The 10,000-nt window shown below is 44.7% G+C and overlaps 2 protein-coding genes across 2 annotated transcripts in view; both read left to right on the forward strand.

Annotated features, from left to right (window-relative positions):
* The window catches only part of LOC141020010 (uncharacterized), a 12,121-nt gene extending 4,738 nt beyond the window's left edge, over window positions 1-7,383 (forward strand). Inside the window, exons 2-7 of the mRNA XM_073495045.1 lie at window positions 187-326; window positions 473-641; window positions 926-1,054; window positions 2,010-2,145; window positions 3,283-3,428; window positions 4,038-7,383. Coding sequence (XP_073351146.1) covers window positions 187-326; window positions 473-641; window positions 926-1,054; window positions 2,010-2,145; window positions 3,283-3,406 — 698 coding nt within the window. The 3' untranslated portion in view covers window positions 3,407-3,428; window positions 4,038-7,383. The remainder of the gene's footprint in view (window positions 1-186; window positions 327-472; window positions 642-925; window positions 1,055-2,009; window positions 2,146-3,282; window positions 3,429-4,037) is intronic.
* Window positions 7,384-9,540: 2,157 nt separating this feature from the next.
* LOC141019282 (properdin-like) overlaps window positions 9,541-10,000 on the forward strand; it is a 4,966-nt gene continuing 4,506 nt past the window's right edge. Inside the window, exons 1-2 of the mRNA XM_073494151.1 lie at window positions 9,541-9,566; window positions 9,763-9,911. Coding sequence (XP_073350252.1) covers window positions 9,556-9,566; window positions 9,763-9,911 — 160 coding nt within the window. The 5' untranslated portion in view covers window positions 9,541-9,555. The remainder of the gene's footprint in view (window positions 9,567-9,762; window positions 9,912-10,000) is intronic.

Here is a 10,000-nt window from a genome sequence, read left to right on the forward strand (position 1 = left end):
CTCTCAGGAACGTGAGCAGATTTGTGCGATGCAAAGTGTAACAGTGTTGATGTGGTTGATGTTTGTGGTGCGTTCACTGTACTCCTGTTCTGTGCAGTGTGATATATGATGTGTGTAAAGTCTAACTGTTGTTTCCTGTGTGTGTGTGTGTGTGTGTGTGTGTGTGTGTGTGTGTGTGTTGGTCAGATACCTTCCTCAGAGGTTTACCGAGGCCCGTCCCTCTGCGGCCCGACGCTCAGCACCCCCCTCCCCGACTCGCCCCACGCTGCCCCCTCAGTCGACCCGACGCCAGCAGCTTCGCCACCAGCCTCAGAGAACTGGAGAAGGTGGGACCCTGAGGCCAAAGACTGGAGCCTGAATCTTTACTTTCACACATTTTTACTGAGAACTCACCTGAAATAGATCCAGTGTGGAGCTGACCTGTGTGCGTGTGTGTGTGTGTGTGTGTGTGTGTGTGTGTGTGTGTGTTCAGTGTGGGTGGTACTGGGGGCCGATGAACTGGGAGGACGCAGAGATGAAGCTGAAGGGAAAACCCGACGGATCGTTTCTGGTTCGAGACAGTTCAGACCCGCGATACATCCTGAGCCTGAGCTTCAGATCACAGGGAGTCACACACCACACACGCATGGAGCACTACAGAGGTAACACACACACACACACACACACACACACACACACACACACACACACACACACACACACACACACACACACACACACGCACACACACACACATACATGCACACACTATCATTACCTGCCAGAGTCAGCAGCAGCTGTTTGTGAACACACCGTCTGTTTGAACTGATCCAACCACTGAACCAGTAACACAACATCACCAGACTCCCTTAACAAATGTGGTGATTTTAAGAGTTGAGTCATGAACTGTCCTGTCTGTCTTGTCTGTCCTGTCTGTCCTCTGCAGGGACGTTCAGTCTCTGGTGTCATCCTAAATTTGAGGATCGCTGTCACTCGGTGGTTGAGTTCATAGAAAGAGCCATCATGCACTCCAAGAACGGAAAGTTCCTCTACTTCCTGCGCTCCAGAGTCCCCGGTAACCAACAGCAACCACCTCTCACTGCCTGCCTCCACCTGCCAGCCTCCACCTGTCTGCCTCCACCTGTCTGTCTCCACCTGTCTGCCTCCACCTGTCTGTCTCCACCTGTCTGCCTCCACCTTTCTGCCTCCACCTGTCTGCCTCCACCTGTCTGTCTCCACCTGTCTGCCTCCACCTGTCTGTCTCCACCAGTCTGTCTCCACCTGCCTGTCTCCACCTGTCTGCCTCCACCTGCCTGTCTCCACCTGCCTGTCTCCACCTGTCTGCCTCCACCTGCCTGTCTCCACCTGCCTGTCTCCACCTGTCTGTCTCCACCTGCCTGTCTCCACCTGTCTGTCTCCACCTGTCTGTCTCCACCAGTCTGTCTCCACCTGCCTGTCTCCACCTGTCTGCCTCCACCTGTCTGCCTCCACCTGCCTGCCTCCACCTGTCTGTCTCCACCAGTCTGTCTCTACCTGTCTGTCTCCACCTGTCTGTCTCTACCTGTCTGCCTCCACCTGCCTGCCTCCACCTGCCTGCCTCCACCTGCCTGTCTCCACCTGCCTGTCTCCACCTGTCTGCCTGAACATGTTATAAATTGTCTGCTATATTTCTGCAGATCCCACAGAAACGTGCTCAAATCAATCTGATCAATAATCAAACAGATTTATTGTTTATTGTCACATTTGAGAAAGAAAAGCACCAAAATCTGAAACTATCAGATTTTGATTTCTTCTTAAACGGAGAGTCAATATTTAGTCTTTTTGTTTCACCAGACTCCCTTAACAAAAGTCTCAGTTTAGTGAGTTGTTGAGTTGGAGACACTTTATAAACTGTGTGAAGACTTATTTGTTCCTTCTTGTAAATTCAGTAAATGTTCTACATGAACTTCTTTCATGGCGTCACGTGTCTCCTCTGTAACTTCTGTCTTTAAAGCTGCTGTATAAATAAGTTCTGGTTGTGTCTGGTTCAGGTCTGCCCCCGACCCCGGTCCAGCTCCTGTACCCGGTCTCCAGGTTCAGCAGCGTTAAATCTCTGCAGCATCTGTGTCGCTTCTGCATCAGACAGCTGGTCCGTATCGACCACATCCAGGAGCTGCCGCTGCCCACGTGAGTACTGTCGGGTCGTATTCATGTGACCTTTGACCCGAAGCTGTCGGACAGACCGAACTTTATTTATTGTTCACAGTGTTGATGATGAAATATTAAAACAACAACAGATAAATAATATATAATAGAAACAATCACAGTAAAGTTCAATCAAAAGAAATTAATAACAATAAAAAATCAAGATTAAAAATGTAAAATATTTTATTTTAAAAATATAAAAAAATTATTAAAAGTGAAATAATGAAAAAGAATTCTAAAAAACAAGAATAAAAAATCAAAATAAATGTAAAAAATTATATTAATCAACAATAAAAACAAATATAAGTGATAAAATATAAACACTACAAAAGTAATAATACATATAAATAAATAACAACTAAAGTAAAACATATATAATTTTAAATAATAAAAATACCTAAAATCTAATATATAAAAAATAAAAATCAATGTTTAATAATAAATACTACAAATAAATATAAATAAAATATAAAAATAAATAAAGTGGAACAAACAATACAGATAAATAAATAGATGAATGAATAAAATAATTATTATTATTATTTTAATAATAATAATAATAATAATAATGAGACTTTAAGGGGAAAAAAGGTTCAATTAAAATGAGATTATTTGATCAGAGCATTAATAAATAAATGAGTTGTGAGTCTGACTGAAGTCGACATCATCCAGTTCAGAGAAACAGGAAGTGATCAAACTTCTTTCACCTCCGGCTGCGTTTCTGCATCACTTCCTGTTTCCACAGAACATCTGGACCTTCAGCTTCATCACAGGTCGTCTTTCCTCCGACTCTGAGTCAGTTTACGTCTGAATGATCAAAGAAAACTTTCAAGTCTCTTTATTACTTTATTGTTAGTGTAGCGTGTTAGCATGCTAACATTAGCTAAGAGTCCAGCTGGGGCTGATGTGATGTCATCAGTTCTGCAGGTGTTTGCTCATGAACCATGTTGACCTGATGATGGCGCTAGATGTTCTGACAGTCCATCCTGAGGGGAACATGAACGTCACAGACGCGTCGACATGTTTCTGAATCCACAAACATGTTTCTGTCTCTGAACATCAGATCGTTTGTTTTCATACAAAGATGTAACGTACGTTTGTGGTTGGTTCTGTGTTCAGGCCTCTGATCTCCTACCTGAGGAAGTTTTATTACTACGACCCCGAAGAGGAGATCAACCCGTCCCTGAAGGAGCGAGGAGGACCGGAGCCCAGCAGCCAGCCGGGGGTCCAGTCTCAAACGTAGCACTGGAGCCTCAGAGGACCACGTGAGTCCCCGTCAGGGTCAGCAGCCACGTAGACCTCATCACAGAGAGAAATAATAAGAGTGTATTGAGCAAAGGGACTAAGATTAATATAGAGTGTAGAGAGGTGTAGTCAGACATAGACTCCATCATTAAATGTCCACAGTTTAATCATAAAGCTCTTCATGTGTTAAAAACAGTTAGCGGTTGCTAACAAGTGTCTAAATGAGACTACAGAGGTTGTCTGGGACATTAAACGTCCTCACAGAGTGGAGTTCATCTGTGGAGATTATCTGGATGAACAGAACCTGGAAGGATCAGAAACTTCAGATTATTTTCTGTAATAATCCAAAATCCAGTTCATTAATCCCACAGAGGAACCAGAGCGAGGCTAACTTCAGTTAGCTCCAGACACACGTCATCACTACACTGCTGTATATAGAAAGCAAGATGACATGATGAAGACCCGGCTCAGGTCCAATCAGTACAGATCTGTAATGTAACGTCAGTGAGAAGGAGAGCGGAGCCATTAGAGACGGGCAGGAGCTCGTTCCAACTTTGTTTACAATATATATACTATATACTATAAATCAGCTGAGTGGTAAAAACATGTTTCTTCTTTTTCTCCTCCAGTTCTTTCTTTTCTTTGTTTTTCGGACACTCGATCGCTGAAGGACGTTCAAACATTCAAACTGGACTCACAGACTGCAGCCAATCAGCTCCCTCTGCTTAGTCCTGTATCCGGGCGGGTTTCAGATGATCCACCCTCCTCTGAGCACTCTGATTGGCTCGCGGAGAGCCAACGGGGGAGGGACAGGGGATGTGGAGACTCCGCCTCTCTTTTGATGTCATCACTGAGCAGCTGGACTACAGGAAATGTGACATCACTGTTAGCAAAGATGCTAAAAACAAAACAAACAAACAAAGAACCTCAGTGTGAGGAGAGAAACATTCAGTCGCCTCCGGGATCCTTAACGACCAGCACAGAGCAGAACCTGGAACACACTGGATCCAAACGGACTTCATGAATCAGTTCAATCACGAGAGTCCAAACTCCAGAGAGCAGGAGGACCGATCATCTCACTGTGTCCTACATGTCAAACATGGTGTCTCCACAGAGGCAACACTGTGGTTAAAGGAGCAGTTCACCCAAACAGTAAAACTCAGTCATCATCTCCTCAGTTAGTTTGTTCTGAGTTTGAATTGACAGGTGGCCAATTCTTACATACTGCAGCTTTAACATGACGTCACTGACATTAGAGATGAGCCATCACAGCGTCAGTCCTAACAGTCGGCTCTGGTGAGTGATGTCACCTACAGCGCGCAGCGAGGGTCAGTTTTAGGTTTATTATTTCAAAGTGTTATTTATGACCACGCTGGTGAACGTAGCTGATGATCACGACTGAACGTGTTGAACACGTCTGTTCGGGTCAGACGATAAGACGTCACCCGACTCCCTGTGAACACGGAGGAGATGATGACTGAGCTGTACGTCACTGAGGGAACTGTTCCTTTAAACTGTCCGATAACAATGTGAATTGTAACTGTCGCACCACGCTGCAGAGCTAACACGTCAACGAGCAGGAAACATGCTGGCACCTTCTCTGAGCTGCTTCTCAAGAGGAAAGGCAGGCTCGCTAACGTAGCTCGGTGGCTAACAGTGTGCTAAGCGTCTGCGGTTTATTAAAGCGGCTACAGAGGAGTTTCATCGTGTTGATTCTGGCGCCCCCTGTGGACAGAAGCAGTGATATATTTGTTTGTACTTGTGTCTCTGTGAGATCAATAACTAATATGACGACGGTGAAACAAAGTTAAAGGAGCACTACGTAGTTTTGTAAAAGAAATTCAAACTCAGAATTTTAATATTTACATTATTAAAGAGGTAATAACACAAACTGTGGAACTGGAAAATAAGGTCCCAGAACACTGTTTGAAGCTAGAAAGGTGGCAGGGTCCGCCACATATAAACAAAGTAGAACAGTATAAACTGTGTTGTCCTTTAAGGTCAGTTAGTTGAAGAGTTTGTTTCAGTCTTTCTCTGCTCGTTAACATTTCTTCAACAACACTACAGACTGCTCCTTTAACCTCTCTGAGGTTAGCCAACATGTTAGCCTACAGCTAACAGGCTCGGTGCTCAGTGAGACTCGTTTTGTTGAGAAAGTAATCAGTGTTCTCGTGTGATGTTATGATGTCACAGAGAAGCTGCAGAAACAGCCGTCGTCTCTGTATCGAGGCGTCTGTGTTAAAGCCACATGTTGGATTCATACTTCAAACAAACGGGGCAGCGTAGCACCAGAGCAACGCTAACTGTTATCTGTACATCCATCACTGCTGTTAGCTTCCTAGCTCAGTTAGCCGTGCAGCTAGTCGGACCACTGAAGGAGTCTTGGTGTTTAAGTTAGCATGCTAACGTCATCAGATATCTGCAGCACAAAGCAGACGTCTTTGACATCACAGCTGTTGTTACCTGATATTCTGTTGGTTAAGTTTTGAATGTTTTGAAGCTCATTTTTGACGCATTGCACCTTTAAACTGAGACGGTTTATAAAGTTGAAGCTCGTTGAGTCGTGTGACGTCCTCCTGTCTCCTGAGTGTGAACCAGAGTCCAGCCACAACACTTTGGAGTCTCACGTCTTACATTTAACAAATGGACCACTTTCCAAAAACTAGAAATCTGACCTACACCAAAGCATCCTGGGTAAATTTGGACCTTGCGTATCTGACAGGAGGACGGCCTCGTCAGGGCTCGTCTCTCAGCTGCAGACAGATTTTATCCGCCACAAAATCAGAACCTCGCTGTTAAGCTCCAAAGTGTTGATGGAGATTGCTGAACGTGTCGGCTCAGCGTCTCATCACCAGGTCCAGGTCAGTTCTGGAGCTTTTGAGTGGGTCGTCCTCAGCATGGGTTGTTTTTTGTTTTTTTCCTGAGCACTTTAAGGACTTGTGGTCCACGTCGACTTGAAAGTTGAGATTTAAAATTCATTGTTGACCGTGGAGACGGGACCGGATCAGTCATCTCACGGTCCATTTAGTTTCTGGAGCTTTCAACATCTCCTGCACAGATTGGACCAGACACTCCCGAACACTGTCGTTTACTTATAGTCTGTGTTTCAGTCCTCAGAGCTTCAGAACCTGAACCTGAAAAACCAACATCTGAACATCGACAGACGGTTGAAAGCTCCAGAACCAAGCGGACTTCGATGAGAGCTGTTGTTTCTGAAGTCGACAATGAAGTTCACGTCTCGGCTCACTGAACAGTTTTTATTGACATTTTGTTTGTTGGTGGTAAAACGAGCCGCTTGAAGAGTTCGGCAGGTTTGTCGGACTTTTCTGTGCTGCTCGGCTCCACACCGGATCTTAATTTTACATTCCTGATGTTTGAACAGCAGCTGAGTTGTTCCCAGATTATTCATCAGACGTTAAACCTTAAAGAACGTTTCTGTTGGTTTAGAGTTCTGCTGCTCGACCCGACGCTGACGAGTCCCAGCGTAGTTCTGCAGAATATTATTGCTGCAGGGAGTTCGTTTCTCTCCAGGACGTCACGATTTAAATCCGAAAATCGGTTGGAAATAGTTTTCAGGTTCAGTCCTCTCCACACGGCCTACTTGAAAATGAAAACACTTCAAAGTCGACACAGCTAGCTTAGCATTAGCCTGCAGCTAGCTTAGCGTTAGCCCACAGCATCACTTCCAGACTCTTCTGTGTGATGAAGACGATCAGCTGACTGGTACCAGAGGAAACTCTGACAGCGTCGGACATGTTGGTTAATTTTCTTTTTCAGAGATCCTTTATTGATGTGTTTGTGAGGAGGGTTCACTCCGGACAGATTAGAGAAACTGGACTTTGTAACAAACTGAATTTCTCTTCTTTTTCCATTTTCTTTCCTCTGTTGTTGTTTATTGTCGAATCACTGAAGGCTGCTGTTTGTTGTTGAACTCTTTATTTTTGCTGAATATTATTTAAACTTGTTGAACCTGCAGATGTGTTATTTATTTATTTAGAGATGTTTTAAAGATGTTGGTTCAGGACGGATTCAGGTCGAACGCAGAACTCTAACTTTTACTGACAATTTAAAGCAGCACAAACCGAAGAAAACGTATTCATGTCTTTTTAATTGTTACTATTCTCAGAGCACTGGGTCATGATGTACATCTTTAAAGGAACAGTTCATTCAAAACTGAAGATTAAAGTCAGGCTCAGCCATCATCTCCTCCTGATGATATAAAGTCAGGCTCAGCCATCATCTCCTCCTGATGATATAAAGTCAGGCTCAGCCATCATCTCCTCCTGATGATATAAAGTCAGGCTCAGCCATCATCTCCTCCTGATGATATAAAGTCAGGCTCAGTCATCGTCTCCTCCTGATGATATAAAGTCAGGCTCAGTCATCATCTCCTCCTGATGATATAAAGTCAGGCTCAGCCATCATCTCCTCCTGATGATATAAAGTCAGGCTCAGTCATCGTCTCCTCCTGATGATATAAAGTCAGGCTCAGTCATCATCTCCTCCTGATGATATAAAGTCAGGCTCAGCCATCATCTCCTCCTGATGATATAAAGTCAGGCTCAGTCATCATCTCCTCCTGATGATATAAAGTCAGGTGAAGTCTCGTAGTCCACAGAACATTTCTGGAGCTTCACAGTAAAACAGAGTTGCAGCGTTCTGCTGAACAGCTGAAGCAGCTGGAGATGATTTAAACATCAGATGTCTCCATGCAGCTCGTCTGCTGTGATCACAGAGCATGTTGAGGGTGTTAATAACGTCTCTGAAGCTCCAGAAATGTTTTGTTGACTACGAGACTTCAGCTGACTTCCATCAGCGTGGAGGGCGGAGATGATGACCGGGTTTTAGTGTTTGTGTGAACTGTTCCTTTAAAGGAGAACAGATTTTTTGAGGACCGGAGCAGAAACGGATCACTTGGGGTAAAGTTTGTGCATCGATACCTCACTCATTGTTTGTCATTTGATTTGATGTCCTGGTTTATAAAATCTCTTGTCAGAACAGAATCTGTGTGTTGGTCAGAGTTCTGGGTCCTGGAGGCGACCGGCCGCACAACTGTTGTGGCTTTATTACCAAAAAATGGGAAAAAAAAAAAAAAAGATGGAGGCTTATTGTGATGACTACTGAACTACGACGTTACCGTGGTGACGTCACATCACTGGAACAAGATGGAGTCTGGACGGACTGGAGTTATTGATTCTGACACTGGCTCTGAGTGAGTTCTGACCCAGCAGAGACTGGGACCACTGGGACCACAGGGAGCACTGGAGCCCTGTGGGGACACTTCCATGATGTCAAAACAGTGGGGGGGGGGGGGGGACTGCACACTGACGGACTGAGAGATGAAATGTTATTTTTGGTGTGGAGGATCAGTGCAGTCGTGATCTGTCATCTTTGGTGCAACGCAGTCATTTTGTGCAGTCACCTGTTAATAAACAGTGTGGGCGGGACTAATGTGTCTGCAGGCGGAGCCTCTTCTGTCTTTGTTCAGGTTCAAACGTTTGTCTCCACAAGACGAGACGGACGAGTGTCAGATGTATGAAGACCTGTTCAGATCTGAAGGTCTCGTTTAAATGTGTTGAACTTACAAAATCATGTTCGTGACAGAGAGCTGTAGTCCTGTTAGCATGTTAGCATGTTAGCACATCAGGTTCCCTCGTCTCAGTTTTTTAAATTGGTTTTCAGTTAAATGTGTGAAATAAGGTGTGTTACAGGCTGAACATATAAACTACAGAGACTACAGAGGTTGTCGGGGACATTAAACGTCCTCACAGCGAACACGGAGACTCATCTGCTCACTAGTCCGTCTTTACAGGCCACTTTAGTTACACACATAATCCAGAATCCAGTTCAATAATCCCACAGAGGAACCAGAGCGATGCTAACTTCAGTTAGCTACAGAAACACATCTAGTATCATCTCAGATGAAGCCTCACTGATGTCTGCAGGAAGAAACAGGCTGCTGATGCTAACATTAGCATGCTAACATGTTGATGGTTAGCAGGTATAATGCTCAGTCAGAGCTGGGAATGATGTCAGACTGGTCAGGTCCGGTTAGCCATCGTTAGCATCCCTGTTAATAACAACACATTCATTAGAAACAGTGAAACTTCATTAAAAACCTGAAAGTCAAACTGTCACAAGGTGTGAATGAGCTACAGGTGAGGAACTATTTAAAAATATAAAATGTGAAGTTATCAATGATCTGATCAGTATCGACAGCTGATTATCAGTTAGTGTGTGTGTGTGTGTGTGTGTGTGTGTGTGTGTCATTTTGGAGGTTGAACTTTACTGGAAATCACAAACACACAAACTAAACACGCACACACTCTCCCTCCCTCCCACACACACTCACAGAGCGTTGGCCGTCAGAAGGAAAGAGAAAGTGACTCTGAGCTCCAGTTTTCTGTCTTCAGTCCTTCTTGGGTGCAGCAGGATGGAGGTTCTGTCGGTTCCGAGGGTTCTGCTGGCTGTGGCTCTGCTGCTGGGTTCTGTGGAGCGTTCTGGTCAGTGAGACGTCTGAACATTAAGGTTTGTTTGCAGGTTTGTGGTCTGACAGCAGATGAAGCGGCTCCTCCTGCAGGTCAGTGGAGGA

The sequence above is a fragment of the Pagrus major genome, chromosome 23, assembly GCF_040436345.1.
Source record: "Pagrus major chromosome 23, Pma_NU_1.0".
In the NCBI taxonomy this organism is placed as follows: Eukaryota; Metazoa; Chordata; class Actinopteri; order Spariformes; family Sparidae; genus Pagrus; species Pagrus major.